This window comes from Scyliorhinus canicula, chromosome 6 (assembly GCF_902713615.1).
Source record: "Scyliorhinus canicula chromosome 6, sScyCan1.1, whole genome shotgun sequence".
In the NCBI taxonomy this organism is placed as follows: domain Eukaryota; kingdom Metazoa; phylum Chordata; class Chondrichthyes; order Carcharhiniformes; family Scyliorhinidae; genus Scyliorhinus; species Scyliorhinus canicula.
This window is the reverse complement of record NC_052151.1, coordinates 191,299,165-191,323,027: the sequence shown is the minus strand read 5'-3', so window position 1 is coordinate 191,323,027 and position 23,863 is coordinate 191,299,165. Positions and strand designations below refer to the sequence as shown.

Here is a 23,863-nt window from a genome sequence, read left to right as displayed (position 1 = left end):
TTGCTAATGCTCCCACCAATATGACACCCAGCACGCCTTGCCCCTGATAGTGTACCCACGCTCCATGGATACCATTTTGCACCTCTGAAGGTGCCAATCAGCCAGATTTCTCAGCCCAGATGTCTATGAGGCACATACCATAAAATTAACTTGCATTTTCAGAAAATATGGAAAATATTGACAAAAAGGAAGTCAGGCATGTAAGGTCATCAGAGTCCATTATCGCTATCTGAAGTGATAAATGGCGCCACAAGTTGAATTTGCTTGGTATAAAATTGTACAGAAGAGAAGGGAGGCTATAATTGTTGGCAATTGTCTTTTAATGACAATATATGAGGAGAGGGCTGCATTAGCCACAATAAATCAAAATTCATGATAGTAATTCCTGTATTCGGGCCAGTGTAGGTGTACAAATGAAGTGCAACCTCGGAGGGATACTGCAAAGTAATGTTTAAGTGCCATGGCAAGAATCCAAAGCACCAGAATGTGGCCTGTTGCAAGCATTTAATCACATCAGGACTGAGCTGAAAGCATAGAAAAGGTCATGAGATACTTAAGTATGCTATTTCCATAACGAGAGTTGCCTGCTTTGTGGATGATGGAGAATACTAATGTGGATGACTATCCAACACAATGCTTATTCATCTTTAGCCCTTGCATCAGTCAGACCACTTATGTTTTCAGGCAATTATTTTAGCCGTTGAATGAGCAAGCGTCTCTCCATCTTGCTGCTACTATAGTCCTGTTCAGCCATTATGAGAATGTTCATGTTTTATTTTTCGATACTTCTTGTAGTATGCAAACCATTTAGTTTACACTCATGAACTACTGTGTTTTTCAAGAGCACGTGGGCTGAATCATCAAAGGTTAAAGATGTCAATGATCAGACTGTAGACCACTGTACTCCACTTTTATCAATGAACATCAATCACTCTTGATGTGACACTGTCACTTCCATACAGATTAACCTCCCTCTGCTCTGAGCCCACAGTGTGCCACATCTCCACCCTCAGCAGTGCACCCTCGCCGGTGTGGACTTACTTCCGCTTCCCACAACAGTGCTGTCCTACCGAACGCAACTGCCAATGTCGTTCCAGTTCTGCCGCTGAACTTTAGGCATTGCCATCCAGACCGACAAGAGTGGCCAATGCCGAAAGATGTTAGCCTTGAGGAAAGGCCAAAATAATTAAAGAGAAATTATATCTTACAAAATTGGCTTCACCGAAAAGTATTTAAATCAAATTGTCTTTGATGTTACATTTTTAGAAAAAGATGTTCCACTTCTGGGCTTCTCCAGCCATTCGCTTTATTAAGATGAAAGCCCCACACATACAATTTTATATCCAGTGTGTGATTTTAATCTGTTTAACCTCCTATAAATATATGCTTGCCTCACTTGAGTCTCTGCAAGTCACATCAATGACAGAAAACCAATATATATTAAATACCACTCATGAATAAAGTTAATACCAGAATGTGTGCAGAATCATGACCAAACTGAAACAGTACTGTTCAGATGAGGGTTCTCGGACAAATTGATTTTTCAGACAGATCTGGCTCCTCCAATTAACTACAATATCTCTACCCAAGGCATAAGGCATTCTTTTGTCTCTTCTTACAAGATGTCCATTGACTTGTTTGGCCAAAACTAAGCACCATACTCCTCATAAATTATCTACACCCCAGGGATCCTTCAAACCTAAACAATATTCCATTAGATATCTGTAAACAAATAAATGGTTCTCAAGATCTATTCGCAGAACACTTCACCTGAAAATAAATGATTACCTCACTTTTGTAACGCCTTAATCACAACTGTAGCATCATACTGTCAGAATGCATATTGACCCAGGTTTTAATAGCATTACTGCAAAAAATGTAAAATATGGCAACATCTTACATTCATCACACTATGTTCCTATGTAACAAGGAGCAGGAAGAACAGCGCGGCATATTCCTTGACCAAATACTTAATTTCAACCTAAAAGGACTTTATAAAGACATCTACATATTTGTCTCATCTCTCTCCCCCTTTTCCTTTCTTTGCCATTACTTGTATTCCTGTTGAATGATTGGTTTTCTTATTGGAGGGTAGGAGGGTGGGTTGGATGCCAACGTTTGGTATTGATGACAGTGTTATCTCTTTTATTTTGGATGTTCCCCATCAAAGATCATCTTGAACAACACCATCGATCATCCCAGAGCAAGAGCTTATATAGAACTGGCCATACTAAAATGACGCCTATATATCCAAACACAGGTGATTTTGAGCTCTGTACGGTTTGTGAATTTTATTTGCTTTTGTTTTGGAGCTTGTATCATTACTGCCATGCTGGAATTCTAAAACAACAAAAACCGTTGAGGTAGAGGTCGTGGTGTGGGCACTTAATTCACAAACACCAGTTTAAATTGGACCAAACAGATTTAAGGCATAAAGACCAGACATGCGATGACGATCTTAATCTTTATTCCGTGCACATGATGGTCTACCATCGTGAAATCGCACTGTCCGAAAGGCTGGCTGAAGCAGGTTCAATTGTAACTTCCAAAAAGAAGTTGGGTAAATGTTTGAAAGCGAGGGTTTGGCCGGGTGACGGGTAAAAGGTGGAACGGGGCGATTAATTGGATAGCTCCCATAAAGATATTTTGTTCATACGGAGTTAATCTCTAATTTTGCACACAATTCTATGAACCCTGCTTCCTTTAACCCAATGAGGGCAATAATGTAGAGAGAGAGAGGGAGAGCAGTTTGATATGAGTATGCTTATTATTTATACAAGGACATCCTCACTGGTAAGTGCTACCTTCTCATGTCGGAAAACCTGGAGAGCTGCTGCTACAATTTCTGGCATTCCTGGGGTTTAGTAAAATAACACATGCTGCTTTGGGGTAGCCCGAATGATTCTACACACGTGAAAATAATCAAGAAACAAAACTTAAAATACAGGTTAGAAAACGACACAGCCAACATCAGCAGCAGAAAAATAGAACAATATTCAGATGATGCTACCTAAATTTGACATGACAGGAAATCTGATGATAAACGCAGCTGCCTAATTCCCTCGAAGGTGCATATCATTCCGAAGCTTTGAGGCGTTCCTGGTTAGATTGTTTGAACATATAGAAGCCAGCATCAGCTGGTCACCATGAGGGCCTTCCTGCAAAGAAATACTATACTTATGGGAGATTGTAACTGCATGCAGCTATTGTTATCACCGTGATGCTGCAAGCAAAATGAAAACCATTTGGCAAATCAGCATGACATATTCTTCTGAGAATAAATCTAGATTTAGGAAAACGGTGGCTCAAAGTGACTTTAGATTCACCTCTTTGTGTTAAATGCCTCGACAGCGTAAGATAAGCACTAGGATGATGTGCAAAGCTTCTGCTTCTAATGTTAATCGTAAAAGGAAATGGGCTTTATTACTTGTGTTTGAATGTGATGCTGCTTGTCTGTGTGACCTATAATGTGGGAGCTGCACTGCCTCACAAATAATCTGGGAAAATAACAACACTGCACAATGATGATGACCATGGATCTAAAAGGAGAGGCTTTATAGAGTCCGACAGTTTTCAAAACAGACTTTGGTGAAAAAAATATGGTGGCGCCGTAGCCATTAGTATATCGGAGACTATTAATTAACTTTTTTCACTTCACAAGGGATTTTCGTTCTTGCAGTCAGGAAATATCCCCATTTATGACCATGAAATATCTACAGGTAATGCATGTATCTTGTTCAGCCTCTGCACACACGTCAGTAGACAATCAAGGTGAAGGGCATAAGAGAGAATAGCAAGGCTATTTTCATAGCTTGCTGGAAAGGCTTAAAGGTAAATCAAAAAAATATTGATTGGCAATTGCAAGTTTCAGTTTTAAAAGCATGAAGACTGTAGAGCACAGGAGAGACTGATGGTGGGGGAGGTGGAGGTGAAGAATTTCAGGACATATTGAAGGAAGTAAGGAATTCCATATTTCTGGGGTTGCAGGAGAAATTAAATGAGCACTGAATTGTCATTTGAACAGTAATTTGGTGGAAGGCTGTATTCCTGTGGTATTTAAAGGGTGATCTAGTGGTAACGTCACTTGACGAGTAATCCAGATTACCAAGTAAATGCTCTGGTAACGGGAGTTCAAATACCACCATGGCATCCGGCAGGATTTAAATTCCATTAATAAAATCTGGATTTGAAAAGCTAGTCTCAATAATGGCAACCGGAAAACTATCGGCGATTGTTGTAAAAATCCATCTGGTTTGTACTTGCCTGGCCTGACTGCAGATCCACAGCGATAACTGAGGCGCCCTCTGAAATGGCAGTCAGTTCTTGGACAATTAGGGATGGGCAACAAATGCTGGCCTTGCCAGTCCCATAAAAGGATGACGACACGGAGGGAGAGTTGAAAAAGGCGTTACCTGTATCTTCTTGATTGGTATTGCAAGAAAGCTATTAGAAGAGGCTGACAGATGTCACGAGCGGTAGTCATGTGTGAATGGATTTCGGCTGGAAAGTGAGAAGCAACTTGAGCAGCAAAGGCGAGCGGGTTATGATTGAAGGTCAGAGGGATAAATCCAAAACACTTGGATTTGAAGCAAGATTTTGGGTTCAGCCATCAACAGTTGGTCTGATATGATTAAAAATGGCTTGAAGAATTAGAGGGAACAAAATGATCATTGTTGAAATTAAAACGGAACATGCTGGGAAAGGTCAGCAGATCTGACAGGATCTGTGGAGAGAGAAACAGAGTTAACGTTTCGAATCCAGCATGATTGTTCATCAGAGCTTATCATTGATGTGTTAAGAGTCATTGAGAGTTGGTCATCCATTTTTGCGCAGGAAGAATAAAGATTGTATGTACTGAGGATGTACCATCTGGAGAATGTCAATGACTGTACATTGAACTTGTGAGAAGATAGGGTTATAGGTGTTAAGCAGTGAAATGTATTGAGGTGCATAAGGAGACAGAGTGAGAGAAAAACAGGAGGAACCCTGAAATAGTGGTGAGGAATGAAATGGTGATCTGCAATACAAGTGGGCTCCTTCAAGAAACATCTTCAGCCCGATGGTCTTAAATATGTTGGTTCACATCCAGGAAGAACCTGCTCGTTCAGGTTCTGGTTAGCTGTGCTCTGTGCATCACTTTGAACTGCGTGAGGCTGAGCCTTGCGCAGGACGAGATGGAGTTGGCCCTGCTCAGTGCTTCGCTCCAGAGTCCCCAACCCACTTCTGACCCCAGTTCATCCCCCCATTTCCATCTGGTCCTGTCTAATGGCGTTTGGGCCCTGTCCAGTAGTTGCCCATAGATTTTCCCACAGTGTCCCCCATCTTTACTGTCCGTATTCATCAGTTCCTTGAATAGTGTGGTCTCCGGGGCCCTGGGATATCTTACTGTCTCTTTGAGGAGGAAGTGTTTTATTTGTAAGTGCCTCATTTCTTGTCCTGTTGGTAGTTCCCATTCATCCATCAGTTCGTTCACACATTTTCTGGGCTTGACCCAAGCACGTTTGGTCATGGACAGCCTTTTCAGAGGCAATGTTCAAGGATGTGGGGGTGTGAGTGATGCCATGCCCAATTGTGGCAACCTTCGTGGTATCGGAGCAGCCAGAGCTACACATGGGGAAGAGGGCCGATGCCCTAGCTTCCGCTTTCCTGATCGCACACCGGGGAATTATGCCCGGCTGGCATATCAGCAGTACCACCTACAGCTGCGGACTGGCCGGCAGACTTGGCAGAATTTCTCCATCTGGAGAAGGTCAAGTACACCATTCCGAAGGTCGGAGGAGAGCTTCCACAAAGCATGGGGGCAAGTTGTCAGCCTGTTCCAGGACCTGTTCAAGGCCAACAATCGCAAGAAAGGAAGAAAACATTTTTTTAAAATTAGAAGAGGACTGACAGGAATACACAACCCAGGGGGAGGGGGGCAGGAAAAGAGGAGGGAACCTGAAGGGGGCAAGGGGGAGAGCGGAAGTAAAGGGGGGCACACCCCCAAGCGAAAAGGGAGGACACCAAGGAGGGGGAGGGGGGGGGGGGCGCAAGGAAAGAGGATGGCGCGTTGAGACAGATGGTGATAAATTGTAAATAGGTGCAAAAGAATCTGATGTACCGTACAATACCGCACACAGAATGCAACTGTATATAAAATTGAAAATGTCAATAAAAATATATAGATTTTTAAAATATGTTAGTTCACAAGCAAAAGCCATACATGGTTCAGATGGGAATGGAAACTGCTTACTTCAAAGGCATGACTGGAACCAGGAGACGTATAAAAAGTAACAAATGCAAATTTCAGCAAGGGAATATGGAAAAAAAAACTTTACATAGGATGTCAAAGTTAACAGCAAGGAAAAGCAATTATGTTAACATATAATATTGTGGATGGGAACATGAACTTATTAAACACTGGCGCAAGCAAGGCTCGACTGGGTACGAAGAAAATGGCAAAGTTTGCATCTGTTTTCACAGTGAAGGAAAGGGACAAAATGCTGGTGGATTTAATATCAGTAAAATAGTGGTAATGGAGGGAATAATAGGACTTAAAACAGACAAATCTCCAGGACCTTAAGACTTCCACCACAGCTTGTTAGAAGAAATACTTGATGACATTGTAAATCGGGTGGGCAAACTTTTCCGTGCAAGGGCCACATTCAGAAATTCACAATTTTAAAGGGCCACATAGTATATTAAGTAAAATAATTACTTCACCCGGTTATGATTCTGGGCGCCTCATATAGAACATAGAACAGTACAGCACAGAACAGGCCCTTCGGCCCTTGACGTTGTGCCGAGCAATGATCACCCTACTCAAGTCAACGTATCCATCCTATACCAGTAAGTAACCCAACAGCCCCCCCCCCCCCATTAACCTTAAAAAAAACATTTTAAAAAAAACAAAAAACTTTTTTTTTTTTTAATAACTTGGTGGGCCGCATAAAGACCTTTGGCGGGCCGCATGCGGCCCACGGGCCGTAGTTTGCCCACCCCTGTTGTAAATGCATTAATGCAACGCTCTGATGCACTTAAATTAATGCATTAATTAATCTTTTATTAGCTCAAACAAACACAAAATACTGCTGTCAATCTGAAACAAAACCAGAAAATGCAGGAAATGCTCAATAGGCCAGGCAATATTTGTGGAGAGAAAAGGAGAGAGGCAATCCTTTACATTGATGACCTCTTAGCAGATCTGGAAGAAGTTCAAGAGGTAATCGGATTTTGAGTGAGTACAAAGACGAGGAAAGTGGGTGGGAAGAGCAGAGAAGGTCTGGAATAGTGTGGAAGGCAGGAGTGATTGAATGACAAATGGAGGTGGTAATGGGGCAAGTAAAGAAACAAGAGATAATCTAGAGGAGATGTGAATAGGGGGTGGTAAAAACGATCAGCCACAGCAGTTCGGTCCAAAACCAATATTGGGGCAAATGTTACGATTTGGAACTGCTGGGTCAAGAAGGTGCCTAGTCAAAAGGTCAAAGGGAGCCTAACAGAGAATGAAAATGGTGGGTCACCTGACGCTCAGGGTCGTGTCTGTGGATGAATGGAGAATGGAATCTACAAAACAGTCACACAACCTGTGTTTGGTCTCCAAAATGCAGGGGAGAGTACATTAATAGCAATTAATACAGTATGTTAAATTGAAAGAAGTCCAAGTAGACTCACCTAGAACGAGAGCTTGGAGCCTTGGATGGTAAGTAGAATAAAGATATAAGAGAATTGCATCTCCTGCGATTGGAATGAAAGGTGCTGGAGGAATTAAAGTGGCTGATGAAGGAGTAGACCAAGGAGGAAATGACTCCACCAGATTTCTGAAAGGGGTTAGGGTGCGAGGGGAAGATGTGTTTGGCATCATGCTGAAGGTGCTGTAAATTGCAGAGCGCGATCAGTTGAATAAGGAAGCTGGTAGAGTCTATTCCTTTAAGTATTTTGTCGGTTTCAATGTGATCACCTCTCATTCGTCAAAGCTCGAGAGAATACAGGCCCAGTTTGTCCAATCTCTCACCATAAAGCAGCCGTGCCATCCCCAGAACACATCTGGTGAACCTTCCTGGTTCAACGCTTGCTTTCAAATTGTTGGATTGTGCTACAGTGTCGCACATGGTCAGGTTTGTGGCATTAACTGGAGTTAGATATTCAGAAAGAGACACTTTGGGATCTGAGATGTCTGAGGCTTTAAAAGAATTCCTGGGAAAGTAGTTGCGCATTACAGCAAAATCCTGGGGTACTCTGAGAGCCCCTGTATTCACGGAACACCCCAGGATGACGGGTTAACTCGAGGAAATCAAGGCTGATGACGCTGGTGCAGAGATTGATACAATGAGGCCGACGTTGCCACCCATGCTGATCGTTGAGCTGTGCATTGAGCTGCTGAAAATGCCGTTCTGATGCTTTGGTGGTGCCTTGCAGTGCACTCCCCAGAGGGCCTCCTGCTTTGTGGTGGTCTGCTCTGACCTCCACAATCTGACACAGTAGAGGCAACATGCTGGAGTGGAGGTGGAGGGACATACTGCCTCATCTGAGGAGGCTGTCAAGGAGGACCTGGAGGGCAGAGGACAGGCAGCAAGGATCCCATATGCCAGAAAGAATAGGTAGGCCCTCATTGTCTCCATTTTCTCCTCGGACGAGGCTCTGTCCGTCAGCTCAACAGCCCCCCCCCCCCCCCCCCAATTCACCTTCCTCTCCGCCAATCCCTCCCTCATCCCCATTTCACTCCCTTCTCCCCTCCTCTCTTCCATTTCCCTCGCATCCACCCAATTCACCCCACCCCCTCTTTTTTTCCCTCCCTCCCCCATTCCCCGATCCCCAATTCAACCCCTTCCCCGACCACCCTGTTCCCCTCTCCAAGGGTCAGTGTAAAATCACTCCAGGGTGATGGGCCTGTGTTGGCACCGTCAGCGGGTCACTACACAAGACAAAGAGTGATGATAACCCACATGAAGAAAGCTCTGGTGATCCTCAGTTTCTTCTAAAGTCTGATTCCTGTCTTTCTGCGCGCTGACACCCATCCACTGATCGGGGTCTCCATGGGGGAGCTTTTGATCTTGGACTACAGTGCCTGGGGATGGGGGGAGCAGAGGGTAATGGGGTGGTGGTGTGGGCTGTCCCGCTATGAAGGCTAAGGTGACTGAAAATGAAATGAAAATCGCTTATTGTCACAAGTAGGCTTCAAATGAAGTTACTGTGAAAAGCCCCTAGTCGCCACATTCCGGCGCCTGTTCAGGGAGGCTGTTATGGGAATCGAACCAAGCTGCTGGCCAAACGTGGTCTGCTTCAAAAGCCAGCTATTTAGCCCTGTGCTAAACAGCCCCTTTTCTGTGCTGAGGTGTGACATGTTTTAATAGTGAGCATTTTGTCGTAATAGATTTCCATTCACCCTAACTACAGATAGTGACCTCACGAGCTCTCAGTGCTCCTTACTCTTCTTGATCTTTTGTGGTCTATTGCTACATCTAGGTCTGTCCCGAGGATGCACATCAGAGGTGGGAATAACCTGCTGCTTTCCGCGCCCTGTGACCTTTGATCCCCTTGGTGGACGTCCTTTGGAGGGCCTGCAGCCAGGAACCTCATGCTGACTAATCGGTGTTACTGGCATCATCAGGCCACCCTGACCTGCCCAGTGGCCTTGAGATGCACTGGTGTCAGGAGGGGGAAACCGAAAGAACTGGAGATCGCCGTAGTCGCCTGAGTGGCAAGCCCTGGGTATATAGAAAACAAAAAAGAGTGGCTAAGATAAATATTGGTCCTTTAGAGAATGTTTTATTTTATCAAATATTCTACCAAATATTCTACCGAATATTTTACCAAAATTCACTCGACTCTGGGGTGGTCCCAGTGGATTGGAAATTAGCAAACATGACACCACTGTTTAAAAAAGGAGGTAGGCAGAAAGTGGGTAATTCTAGACCAGTTAGCTTAACTTCAGTAGTAGGGAAGATGCTGGAATCTATCATCAAGGAAGAATTTAGTGGAATTTTTTGAGGACATTACCAGTGTGGTAGGCAACGGGGAGCCAATGGATGTGGTATATCTGGATTTCCAGAAAGCTTTTGACATGGTGCCACACAAAAGGTTGCTGCATGAGATAAAGATGCATGGCATTAAGGGTAAAGTAGTAGCATGGATAGAGGATTGGTTAATTAATAGAAAGCAAAGAGTGGGGATTAATGGGTGTTTCTCTGGTTGGCAATCAGTAGCTAGTGGTGTCCCTCTGGGATCAGTGTTGGGTTCACAATTTACATAAATAATTTGGAGTTGGGGACCAAGTGCAATGCGTCCAAGTTTGCAGACGACGCTAAGATGAGTGGTAAAGCAAAAAGTGCAGAGGATACCAGAAGTCTGAAGAGAGATTTGGATCGGAGATTTGAATGGGCTAGGGTCTGGCAGATGGAATACAAATGTGAGGTTATCTATTTTGGTAGGAATAACAGCAAAAGGGATTATTATTTAAATAATAAAATATTAAAACATGCTGCTGTGCAGAGAGACCTGGGTGTGCTAGTGCATGAGTCGCAAAAAGTTGGTTTATAGGTGCAACAGGTGATTAAGAAGGCAAATGGAGTTTTGTCCTTCATTGCTTGAGCGAGGGAGTTTAAGGCTTGGGAGGTTATGCTGCAATTGTATAAGGTGTTAGTGAGGCCACACCTGGAGTATTGTGTTCAGTTTTGGTCCCCTTACCTGAGAAAGGACGTACTGGCGCTGGAGGGTGTGCAGAGGAGATTCACTAGGTTAATCCCAGAGCTGAAGGGGTTGGATTACGAGGAGATGTTGAATAGACTGGGACTGTACTCTTTGGAATTTAGAACGATGCCAGGGGATCTTATAGAAACATATAAAATTATGAATGGAATAGATAGGATAGATGCGGGCAGGTTGTTTTCACTGGTGGATGAAAGCAGAACTAGGGGGCATAGCCTCAAAATAAGGGGAAGTAGATTTAGGACTGAGCTTAGGAGGAACTTTTTAGAAGGAACTGCTTCTGTGAAGCAGTTGAGGCTCCTCATTAAATGTTTTTAAGATAAAGATAGATAGTTTTTTGAAGAATAAAGGGATTAAGGGTTATGGTGTTCGGGCCAGAGAGTAGAGCTGTCCACAAAAGATCAGCCATGATCTCATTGAATGGCGAAGCAGGCTCGAGGGGCCAGATGGCCTAGTTCTTATGTTCTTCCTCTTCCCTGACGATGCCCCTAGGGCCTTGGGGACTCCATGGGATGAAGGGGGAGCTGGAATGGGCTCCAGAGGCCTCTGAGCCATCTGGTTCTGCCAATCCTGGAGGCTCCACATTGCCTGCACTATGGTGTCAATGCTTGCAGCGATCCTCCTCAATGATTGGACGAAGCTCTGGAGTGCCTCGGCAATCCACCTGTGTCTGGGACATGTATGTCCCTCATCGACTGGTCATGATGTTGAGTCCCTCAGCCATGATCATCACAGACTGCACCACCTTTTGGACACCACCAGTCAAGACACTGACGGCTTTGTGGCCTATCGTCTGCACGAGCTCTGGGAGAATCTTGTCCAGAGCCTTGCATCTGGCTGGGACCCTGCTGTGCCCGGGATCCAGCGGACTCTGACTGTTGTCTCACTTGGCTGTTCCTGCCTCCACCTGATGTGTATCAGCAACTGTGTGCTGCTCACCAGATTGTGCTGCAGAAGCCAATCCATGAATGTCGGCAACCGAGGTGTGTGTGTCTCTGCGCTGGTGGAAGGTGAGTGTGATAGCTGTGACGCCTCGCTGGTGGTCTCAATGGAGCTCTCCTTGGAGGTGTTCTCTTGGGTGATGGGGGGTGGACTTCGGATGGCCCGACCTCGTCAGATGGGGACAATGGACATGTGGTCAGTAAGAGGAAATAATCATTTTTTCTGACACGAACAACTCACTTGAGACAGGTCATCTGTGTAAATGGGCAGTGGATCCTCACTCTCTGACACAAGCCAATCTCGCCTAATGATGAGTGTTCCTCGGGCAATCCCGTGATTACCATGGTCCATTCCTCATAAGTGGGTGTGGGGATTCTGTCTCCCCCACACCCTCCCCCCTCCCCACTTGGCCCTTTACCATTCACTATGGGCTATTTTCACCTGCAGAACAGAGAGAGGACATTGTGAACTGCACGCTTGATGGGTCGGGGAGGTCAAAGCAGGTGGAATCTGTGGGCACCACAATTGAACATGAAAGGATTTTGCTGGTGAGTGCCAGGGGGTTGACACTCTGTGTCGTTGAATACGGACAACCAAGGAACACCCCGCCAAACACGCTAAAATCAGACATTGACATTTTTGCATTGAATCTAACCCACCGGCGCTGGAAAAAGTGATAGATAAGAGACTTATCTAACATTTTTAAGGAAAAAGGGGCAATCTGAGAAAGGTTTGCCCATTTGTGGATAACCCTTCGCTGTGGGGCAATGTCCATTCGATAAAGATTCGCTGTGAAAAGTTTGTGGATTGACCTTGCTTGCATACAGGAACTGTCGAAGGGAAAGGAGATCTAATGGGTCGACACAAGCCTTGACTGTTTTACAAAGAGGAAGTATTCTCATCCATGTGGAGCCCCAAAAAGTTAAGCCAAAAGTAGTTTTATTTCTCCTCACAGCTAGGAAATACAGCAACTCTGCAACAGTCCAGGTCCCAGCCGGGACCATGCTGAGATGCCAGTTTTTATCCTGGGGAATTAACCAGCCCGCTCGCTGTTTGGCCTCTGCCCCTCAGCGGGGGAGCTCGTACTCGACGAGCCCAATGGGGAGATGGATCAGGTCGTCTCCATCGGGTCTCATGGGGGTAATAACAGGAACGCTTGCCCCAAGAAATTTTTGGAGGTCCCAGAAAGGGGACGGACAACTTGTGTTTTTTTATAGACCGTAAGAAACATGGAAAGCCCATTTTTCTCTTTGATTGCTTCGTAATTATTTATGTATGTTATCAAGTGTTGAAAGAAAGGGGAATCTGTCAGTGGTTGGTTGGTTATGTTGTTAAAGGTTGGATATAAAGAGGATTTGGTCGTTAGGCAGAGATCTGTAATGCTGGCAGAGATCTGTAATGCTGCTTCTTGTGAATTAATCTACTACCGAGGAAAATATCTATGTCTTGTTTCATACTTCACCTTGGATCCATTCGAAGGTAAGTGCCACTTGAGTGCACTCTCAGCGACACCTTCCATCACTTTGCTGGTGATCGAGAGGAGGCTGATGGAGCTGTAATTGAACACATTGTATTTGCCCTGTTTTTCACAGACAGGACGTACCTGGGCAATTTTCCTCATTGTCAGTGCTGTAACTGTACTGGAGCAACTTGGTAGTTCTGGAACAGACACCTTTAGTACTCTAACCGGGATGGTGTCAAGGCCCACCTTTTTCCATTATCAGTGAGTTATGACACCAAAATAGCCACCATCCTGTCAAGTTATGTTAAATTGTGGGAGAGTTACTGGGATCTCTTATATTCAGAGGGGACGTTTTTAACCGACATGGGGCTACAGGTTTCAACGTTTGCAGGGGGTTACAGATGGGGGGAAAAAATGCCTGCATGTCGGAAATACAACACAGCAAACCACATTGATGTCCAGATTTTAACTGGCATACACAGGCGACCCCCCCCCCCCCCCCCCCCTCTTGAATTCATCACTAATTATTTCATCCCCTTTACCTCTTCAAGGTAAAGCAAGCAAATAGTAACATGGGCTAATAAAATGATCTGGGTAATCAGCCGTTTACTTGGTGTCATTTCACAGTCCTTGCTGCCTTCATCCTGAATAGCTGATACTATGCTATTGGATATATTTCCCTTCAGAACAGGCATGCTCTGGGAAATATTTGCACCTGAAGTGGATGGCAATCGGTTTACTGCAAGAGGCTAGAACAGATCACTTTTAGAAAAGTCCGATTCACTTCCTTCCGATTCGCTGTCTCCTTTCCTAACTTCCGAAGAATTACTCGCCAGCTGTTCAAGATCAGTTCGCGACAGAGATTTTCTGTAGCAGTTGTTTATCATTTCTTCATAATCAGAACCCAAATCGGATTTAGAATTCTCGTCTGCCCCTTCATCCCTGTCAATTACTGTTAGATTTTGGATTCCTCTTCCTTAGCTTCACCTTCCGTCTTGGAGTTCTCAGAGTCTGATTCTCTACTAGATTTTATCTTTGACAAACTTTGGTCAGGAATCATTCTTGTAGCTATAATCTCATCAGTATCAGCAGAATCAGATTCACTAGCATTGCCACTTGATGGGCGCTAAATGTCTTTCAGCATTTCTTTGAGTCATTTACTGCTCTTTGGCCGTTAAGGTCACCACGGCCCTGAATTAATTTGCCTCTGGTTCCTTCCAGGGATCTCCTGGTGATCCACTGATACTGAGGCTAGTCAAGGCCACAACTTATTGGATATACTGCAGTGATTGGATTTCTATAGGTATAGCGGGTCATGGACTGTACTCTGACTGTGAAAGCTCCCTCAGATCTGTAGTTATCATTTGAAAGTGATTCTACCCCATCAATATTCAGCTAGTTGATAACCAGTCAAATGTTTTCACACATGTTTTGCGCGACACTCGGGAAGCTGCCAATATATATTCATTCCGCACCAATCCCATCTCACACAAATCTTCATGCCTTCAAAAAGTCAGTGGATGGTCCCTTGGAGACAAGAGCGATCCTCTAAGGATATGACCGTTCTGTGTGAGGAGCCCTACCATTAACTGCCAAGGGAAGGTAAACCAGAGGGTACTTTGCTGCACTTCCGTGGGTCGCTGAATGACTAAGGTGTAAAGGGGAAGACAACGGGCGGGATTCTCCGTCCCGCCGCACCAAATATGGTGCGGCACGCCATTGGGATTCTCCATTTTGCCAGCTGGGCAATGGGGTTTCCCATTGTGGGGCAGCCCCATGCCGTCGGCAAATCGGAGCATCCTGCCGGCGGAGAATCTAGCCCAGAGTGTGCAGGCCAGTATGAACTTGGTTCCTCACCTGTGTCAGATTCTTCATCCAGATGACCAATCTTCCCATGGAGGTGGACATCATTGAAAATGTCTGAGGCATCATGGAGGGTATACTAAAATTGGACTTCAATATTCTTCTGAAAAGCAAAACGTGTTGTTGAAGCATTTCATCCTGCATCCTCAAGGACAAGCACAAGAATGCCAAATTTCAAACAATCACAACAATTTATATTGCAGGAGAAAAGGGTACTGATTGGTTGGCAATGTAACTGTGATTGGCTTAGATGTTGCCATGGAGAAAACACTGAGGAACTGTAAGCTCCCCAAGCTCCAGGTAATTCAAAGACAGCGTAGGGGTTGAAAGTATTCCTTTTATTTGCAGAGACTGTGTATCTGCATAGGAATGCATGTCACTTCCAGCAAACATAAATGAGCCACATTAGGATCTCCACTTACTATCTTTAATTGATTGTAGGTGCATCTATCAGCATACTCAGGATTGTGCAGCAAGCGCTGCCCAATTACAGAATCACATCTAACTGCAGTCAATTTGTTTTGGCTTTTTCAAACACAGGCTGGTTGAGTAAATTGGACTCTGTGGGCGAGATTCTCCCAAAACGGGAGAAATCGTAAAGCTGCCGTAAAACCCCGGCGGGTTTTACGGCAGCGCGCCCCTTCCCGACGGGGGACCGATTCTGGTCCCCGGTCGGGGCTAGCAGCCCGACGCCGTAGGCTCCGGCAAGACGGGCTTAACGAAAATCGTTAAGCCCGCTTACCGGAGTTAGCGCCGGCTGACGCGTCATATGACGTCAGCCGCGCATGCGCAGTTTGGAAGACTCCAACCCGCGCATGCGCGGGCTGGGTTGCCCCTCAGCTGCCCCGCGAATGGATACTGCGGGGCGGCGGAAGGACAAGTAGTGCGCGGGCATCGGGCCCGCTGCCAGCGATCGGTGCCCACCGATCGCGGGCCCATGGCACCCTTGGCACGGCCGTGGTACTGCCGTGCCAATCGGTGCCATGGTTATAAAAAGCGAGTTGGTGACGCCGTTTTTACGAACGGCAAGACCAGGTGTGTTTGCCGTTCGTGAAAACGGCGGAAAGGGCTGGGACTTCGGCCCATCTAACAGCTGAGAATCGCTGCCGGCCGTAAAAAAACGGCGGCAGCGATTCGGGTCGGGACTTCGGCGGGGGGGTGGGAGAATAGCGGGAGGGCGGCAAAAATGTCGGGAAGGCCCTCCCGCTATTCTCCCACCCGTCGTGGGGGGCGGAGAATTTCGCCCTGTAATTCCACTTGCTTGCTGTCTCTGCCCTGATAGTTTCTTGCACCTGGAGTACTCTGTACAGCTTTATCTCCTTACTTAAGAAAGGATATATTTGGCATCAGAAGAAGTTCAGAGAACGTTCAGGAGGCAGATTCGATGGCTGAAAACTGAATGGTTATTTTATGAGAAAAGATTGAGCGGGTTTGGCCTATACTCATTGGGGTTTAGAAAGGAATTTGACAAGGTGGAGATGCTGCGAGTTTCCTCTGATGGGGGAATCTATGGAGTTTGTGGCAAGGAGACAGAATTTGTGGAGGGAACCAAAAGTAATACTTAAGCAGAGATTTATGTTCAGCCAGTATTGGATGTTGCGCAAGCAGTGTGGCAAATAATAGCCACTGGTGGGTTCGAGAGAGGTGATGATGAAAGTAGAGCTGGGTGTTGCGAGCTTGCATGTGGAACACGACATTGAAGTTTCAAGTGGATGAGAAGTAGGAGTGGACCAAAGATAGATCCTTATAAGACACGAGAGGTAACAGTGGACATGTGGGAAGAGAAGCCATTACAACATTATATTTCCTGACCTAATAAAGATATCCATCAAAGTATCACCCAGTCTTTGATTGGGCTTCCCAAGGCTATACTTAAATGGATAACGTACAAATAATTTGCTGTTTCGTCCAAAAGGGTCCTGAGATCTTGGGAAAGGGGATGGCTTGGAAGGGGTCGAGGGAAAATTCCCCTGAATTATTTCTGGGCTGAAAGGATTAAATTATGAGGCAAGGTTGCATAAACTTTGTCTGCATCCCTTAAGTTTAGCAGGTTAAGGGCCAAGCGAATTAAAATGTTTACAATGATAAAGTAGTTTGAAAGGATAGATACAGAGAAATAAACTCTACTGTCGGGAGAATACAGAACAAGAGAGCGCAGCCTTAAATTTAGTGCTGGACCATCCAGGAGTGACATCAGGGAGCAGAATTTTAATTTTGCACAAAGGGTGGCGTTACTCTGGATGCTGGGGGCTAATTGCAAGTTTCAATACGAAGACCTTTATTGGGTAAGGTTACCAAGGGAAATTGGCCAAAAGCAAGTAAATGGATTTAAGGTACAGATCAATCATGATCTAAAAGAAAGCAAGAACAATATCGATATCAATAACTTTCTCCTGTTCCTATGAGATAAGTGATTGACCCAGTAAACGTTAGCCCTCCATGTTGTATCATTCAGCTGATCCTGAACTGTCCAATCGATTAAAAGGACCCAAGCCAGCACATATACAATCTACTCCTGATAATTTCATTGGGCTAAAGGTTAAAGCAATGCGGCACGGTGGCACAGTGGTTAGCACTGCTGCCTCTCAGTTTCAGGGACCCGGGTTCAATTCCGGCCTCGGGTGACTGTCAGTGTGGAGTTTGCACTTTCTCCCATGTCTGCGTGGGTTTCCTCCACAGTCCAAAGATGTGCAGGTGAGGTGAGTTGGCCATGCTAAATTGCCCCTAAGGGTCCACGGATTTGCAGGTTAGGTTGTCTGTCAAACGTCAGACACTTCACCCAGTTTATTACTCAAATGTTTTACCCAGGCGTCCTTATTTGCAAGATGAACAAAAGACAAATACAAATTTATGATTCAACCAAATTTCTTATTAAACATGGTAAAACAGTCTTAAATTATCCCAAACAATAAGAAATAATCCCAAGATTCTTGATGCTACCAAGCCCATGAACTCAGTCAAGCTGTGGGTCCAATCACTGAGTCTGACTTGTCTCGGGGTCTTCATCCGTGAAGATGGGTCTTCACTGGGGAGGGTCCATGTGGTCAATCTTTATTCCCCTCTCCGCACCTTTCCAGAAAGGCCTCTGGCCCTCAACCAATGAGATATCAGGGTAAGGGCCATAATACCCAATAGTGTTGCTGATTGCAACTCTGCAGGACACCAGGAACCCCCCCACCCCCCCCCCCCCCTCCCTGTCCCCCCCCCCCCCCCCCCCCCCCAGGAGTCCATCTCTAGGTGTATTGTTTCCACATAACCGCTCTCCATATACAGTAAAGGCAGGAAAACTGGGTGCCAGAAAGTCTAGCTTTATCTGGGCAATCCATTCAAATGGGACCGATTATCTCCTGATGTCTTGTTGACAGGGCAGGCCCAGACTTGGCTCAACTGTCTGTCCCTGTTCAGTAGATTTGATCTTGGTTGTTAGAATACCCATTAGGCCTGCCTGGAACTGAGTGAGGATTACTTTAGAATGTCCAATTCTTAATTTAAAGCATCCAATTTTATATCAAGCCGAGAATTCAGGCCACTATCCATCTTACCACAAGGTTATGGCTATAGTACGTGCTGGGCGGGGAGTGGGCTGGGGTGTAGAGTGCTCTTTTGGAGGGTAGGTACAGACTCGATGGGCCAAATGGCCTCCTTCTGCACTATAGGGATTCTATGATGCTGTGAAATAATTGTAATGTTCTATGAAATAACTCCGGTAACTGGGAATAAGTGACTGAAAGAATTGAATTATTAGATGACTTCAACTGAGCAACTTTCAGTTAAAAGTTGACAGTCTATCAGACGGACGGGGCCACATTAATGTTCCACACTGCCTTAATGATGCCATCTGCAAATCTATTGGGGACGATTCTCCGCTCCGCGGACCAAGTGCCCGTGCCGTCGTGAACGGACAGCGTGAACAGGCCCTGGGCTCGACATATTCTGGCCCCCACAGGGGGCCAGCATGGCGCTGGAGTGGTTCACGCCACTCCAGCGTCCCTACGCGGTGCCAGATGTGCGCGGCGCCAACCCGCGCATGCGCAGTTGGGGCAGCTCAATCCTGCACATGCGCAGTTGGGCCGCGCCATCCTGCGCATGTGCGGGGAACTTCTTACACGCGGCGGCCCCGACGTAATATGGCATGGGTGTTCAGGAGCCGGCCGCGGCGGAATGTAGGCCTGTGGGGGGGGGGGGGAGGAGGAGGCCGGCCTGCCAATTGGTGGGCCCCTATTGGAGGCCAGACCCATCTGGAGGTCCCCCCCTCCCCCCGGTGAAGGAGACCCCCCCACCCCCGAGTGTTCCCGCAGAGTTCCCGCCAGCAGCAACCAGGGGTGGACGGCGCCGGTGGGACCCTGTCGTGTCAGAGCAGCCGCTCGGCCCACCCAGTGTGGAGAATCGCCGCTCACCGTTTGTGGCGATTCTCCAAGCGGCCGGGCTCGATTCGCACGCCGCTGGTTTCGGGGGTGGGGGGGTGGGAGAATCGTGTGCGGGGGTCGGGGCAGCGTGGCGTGATTCGTGCGGCGCCCCGCCGATTCTCCCACTCGGCGTGGTGGGGGAGAATACCGCCCATCATGTATTTTGTGTAGTGAGTCATACAAAAGCAGAGAGATCCCACTTAACATTGGTTAGATTAGCCATTAACGGCACAATTGAGCTCAATGTTAATAGGGTAGATAAGAGGTAAAGGATATTGTATAAATTCAGCCCGATGTTACCACTAATCGAATGGAAAAAGAATGGTACTGGAATTTTACAGCACAAAAACAGGCCCTTCGGCCCATCGTTTATGCACCTATCTATTCTAATCCCATTTTCCAGCACTTGGTCTGCAGCCTTGTATGTTATAGTGTCTAGAGTGCTCATCTAAATACTTCTTAAATTTCAGGCAGTGAGCTCCAGATTCCTACCACCCTCTGGGTGAAATATCTTTTCCTCAAAGCCCCTCTAAATCTCCTACTCCTTACCTTAAATGTATGCGCCCAAAGAGAGGTATATCCCGGGCCAAGAAATGTCAATTGCTGATCTTTTCACCTCTACATAGAGACTGAATGAAAGTTCACTGTAATATTTCAGACAGAAGCAAGCCTCACCATCATACTTGATTTAGTGACTGTAATGGTGGATGTCTTTGAAAACAACCACTGTGTATGTTAAAGGATGGGGCTCTCCAGGTACTTCAAAAGGTTACACTGCCCATAATCAACTTAACGCTCTACAACAATTACCCCCACGCTTTCTAAACCAGTGCTCCGACAACCCAGTCAACATGGATCCCTCAAGCTGCCTCTTCAGTCCCAGAGGTCCAATTGGAAAATGAGTGAACATGCCAGATATGTGGATACCGCAAGGCTGTTCAGATGGCTGTATGGGCACAGAGTCACAGAGCAAACATCTCTTTTGTCCATCTTCAAAGGCCACACAATACCTGCGGAAATATAATGATTCTTTGCATCAGAACTGGATTATAGTGTCTGTGAAAGTGCAGTAAGTGCAGCATATCAATTGAGATGAGAATCATTTAATAGCAATTTAATAGTGATGGGGGCTGATTGAATTGAACCGTTTTAGTTGCTTTTCCAATAACAGCTAGCTTCAGATTCCTGAGCAGAGATGTAAAGGTGGGGTTAGTTAATGCTGAATGATCTTGTTGAGAGAGAATTGAAAGGACTGTGATTCAGTTAGCAATGATCTACACCCAGCACATCTCGAAATAACAGAATGACGAAATACCCACGAGATTTCCCAAGTTTTTTGCTGAAAGTGCCCTGTCTTTTGCCTTTTTGAATCTAATGGAGTTTCTTGTGTTTCCATTTTGATGTTAAATTATATTCTTCTCAAATACTGGGACCTAATTTCAGTTGAGGACTATTCTACTCCCTAAAAGCTTCCCGCAAAAGAAGTATTTACGAATCATTTATTTTGCTGAGTTCAATTTCACCTCTCAACAGCAATTTCATCCGGAAGGTTCAATTCCCAAGCTTTTTACATACTGCAGTTTAGAAACAATGAGATATTATCTTATGCAGTCAGATGTCCACGTTCAGAATATTGACACCCTTCTTGAATCAGAAAGGATTTTTTTCATTTTATTTGGAGGCTATTGAACTCCTCTTTTTTTTTTCTTTCCCCCTTCCCTTTCTCTTCAGGATCATGTTTTTTGTCATCAACAGGTGATTCAGTTGCCTGTGCCCAGAATTGCAATTTACCCCCTGGTTTCCCTGCCACCCACACATGAGGAGGCAGCACCCAAAGCCAAATGTCTATGATTGTCATAGGATCCTTATAGTGCAGTGTTGAGTCTGCACCGAACCTCTGAAAGAGGACCCTACCTAAGGCCCCATAACCCCAACGAATGTTTTTGGACGCTTAGGGGTCAACTTTAACACAGCTAATTAACTTGACTTGCACTGTGGGAATCTTTGAACTGTGGGAAGAAACCGGAGCTCTTGCAGAAAACCCACGCTGACACGGAGAAAGTATCACAGTCGCCCAAGTAGGAGGTGACATTGCTCAAAATTGTACTGTGCCACCACGCACCTCTGAAACGTTGTGACCATTTCAATTTGGACAGAGTTTTAGTTCTTCATTCCACTCCTCCATGACACACAAGCATTCACTTGGCTCCACAGTTTCTGGGGAAGGCATGTGAAGGTGTCTTCAGGGTAAGAAGTGATGCATGTGGTCTCCTGTTTCAGTGTACAAGTCCTCCAACATCGGTTTCTTCCCCATCTATGGCTTCTTTGCTCCTCTTTCACAGCCTTCTTCAGCGGTAGCTTCAGCAGGCAGGCACTTGACTTTCAGACATCCTGCAGATTACCCTGGCCAATTTGGAATTTTGCGTTTCTTTGTCATGTTCCCATGCGTCTGAAATGCCGACTTCGGTCAGTGCCAAGCGACGAAGCTGCAAAATAATCACTCTGAGTTCACAGGAAAAAATAGCTGAGTTTGTATGGCGAGATACCAGCTCGCTCTGCATTCCTGAGAGAACCACATGGGAACAAATGTGCTGGAAAAAGTCAAAAGTGAGCATTAAGGTACAATGATATTAAGATACAATGAATTAAGGTACAAATTAGAATTTTGCACTTTACAAGGCTTGCATCAAAAGCAAAATACCCCAATAGTTGATCACTTCAGAATAGGGGCGACATGGTAGCACTGTTGCTTCACACGGTAGCATAGCGGTTGGCATAATTGCTTCACAGCTCCAGGGTCCCAGGTTCGATTCCCGACTTTGGTCACTGTCTGTGTGGAGTCTGCATGTTCTCCCCGTGTGTGCGTGGGTTTCCTCCGGGTGCTCCGGTTCCTCCCACAGTCCAAAGGTGGAAGGGCCATGCTAAATTGCCCTTGGTGTCCAAAATTGCCCTTAGTGTTGGGTGGGGTTAGTGGATTATGGGGATAGGGTGGAGGTGTGTGCTTGGATAGGGTGCTCTTTTAAAGAGCCGGTGCAGACTCGATGGACCGTGTCTGCCTGGGTTTCCTCTGGGTGCTCCGGTTTCTTCCCACAGTCCAAAATATTTCAGATTTCCAGCATCTGCATTAGTTATTTGGAAATGTTGTGCTCATTCGGTCCCAACTGAATTCTTATTTTAACCGTCCCCAACTTAACATATTCACCATGGGAACTACTATGAAGGCATGAGTGAAAATTTGAACAGCAAAAGCTATGTCTGTTAGCTTGTGTCCTGGCTCAGAGGGCCAGTGAACGGCAAAGCCTCTCTCGATGACCCATGTTCGATTTTGCATTCTGACAGAGTGCTCCTCCAGAATTGGGGTTTAATTTCGATCAGGAAGTTATTGTCCCTTGGTTTATTCAACAGATTACTGGGCAGAATTGGATCATTATTTTCCTCCGAAATTGCTGCAATATTTCCACTGAAAACCGTTTAGTCAGCCTTCAGATTACCCATGGTGCCAAAACCATGGTGGCCAACTTGGCCAATAAGCAACCAAGCACTCTTTGTATGTTTATCAAGGATACCTTTGACAGATTAGTTCTGACAACCTGTGTTATGGGGTATATGTAGATGCTTGCCATCCCTAACTTGGTACTACCTTTATATACTTCCTCTGTATATCTTTGTATAGTGTCCGTTCCCAGAAACAGGTTGATTAAACGTTTTCATCCCGGTTTTCAAATCCCTCCAAGCCCTCGACATTTCCTATCCCTGTAACCTGCTCCAGCCCTCGGAGAACTTAGAGTTCCTTCTGTCCCTGAGCATCCCTGATTGTCGTTGCAGCACCTTTGGGAGCTGTGCCTTCAGGTACCTGGGTAATTCCTCCCCTAAATCTCTCCAACTTCCGACCTCTCCTCGTTGAAAATGCTTCTGTATAACCTTCCTTTTTGACAAACCCTGTGGTCACACTCTCTTGATATTTCCTTATGTGGCTCCGTGTGGAACCTTTGATTGACTGAGCTCCTGCATCGAAACACCTCAGGAAGCTTTGCTATGTTAAAAATGCTATATAAATGCAATTTGACATTTGAAGGGTGTGGACTGAAGAAGAACAATTGACTGCATGGCTTTTCGAGTATTCATTCTTTTTTTTAATATAAATGTTTTTTATTGGGTTTTTGAACAAAGTATATTTACCGTTATGTACACAGGATAAGAAACATATATATTGTATATATATATATACACATATATAGAAGAGAAGGGCACACCCCAACATAAAGAAAAAAAAGTAGTGAATAATAAAAAAATACAATAAAATATGAAATAGAATAACTGGTAGGGTATTGTGCATCAGCTCAACAGCAGCAACTCTGTACACCTGGCAAAATTATTTACAACACATAAGTAAGGCGACTGTTTGCGGGGGGGAGGGGGCGGGTGGGGACTGGGGAGGTAAATATACATTTAGGTGCCGGAGAAACAATTACAGTGGGCAATACTCGAATGGGTTTGGTGTTGG

General features: G+C 45.5%; 1 protein-coding gene across 15 annotated transcripts in view; it reads left to right on the top strand.

The window, feature by feature from the left end:
• adgrb3 (adhesion G protein-coupled receptor B3) overlaps positions 1–23,863 on the top strand; it is a 920,539-nt gene that overhangs the window by 835,531 nt on the left and 61,145 nt on the right. For 12 of the 15 annotated variants that reach the window (XM_038800688.1, XM_038800699.1, XM_038800697.1 and 9 more), the window contains one exon: positions 2,171–2,260. The exons of the other annotated variants lie outside the window; for them this stretch is intronic. In XM_038800688.1, the coding sequence (XP_038656616.1) occupies positions 2,171–2,260 (90 nt within the window). The remainder of the gene's footprint in view (positions 1–2,170; positions 2,261–23,863) is intronic. 15 annotated transcript variants of the gene reach the window in all.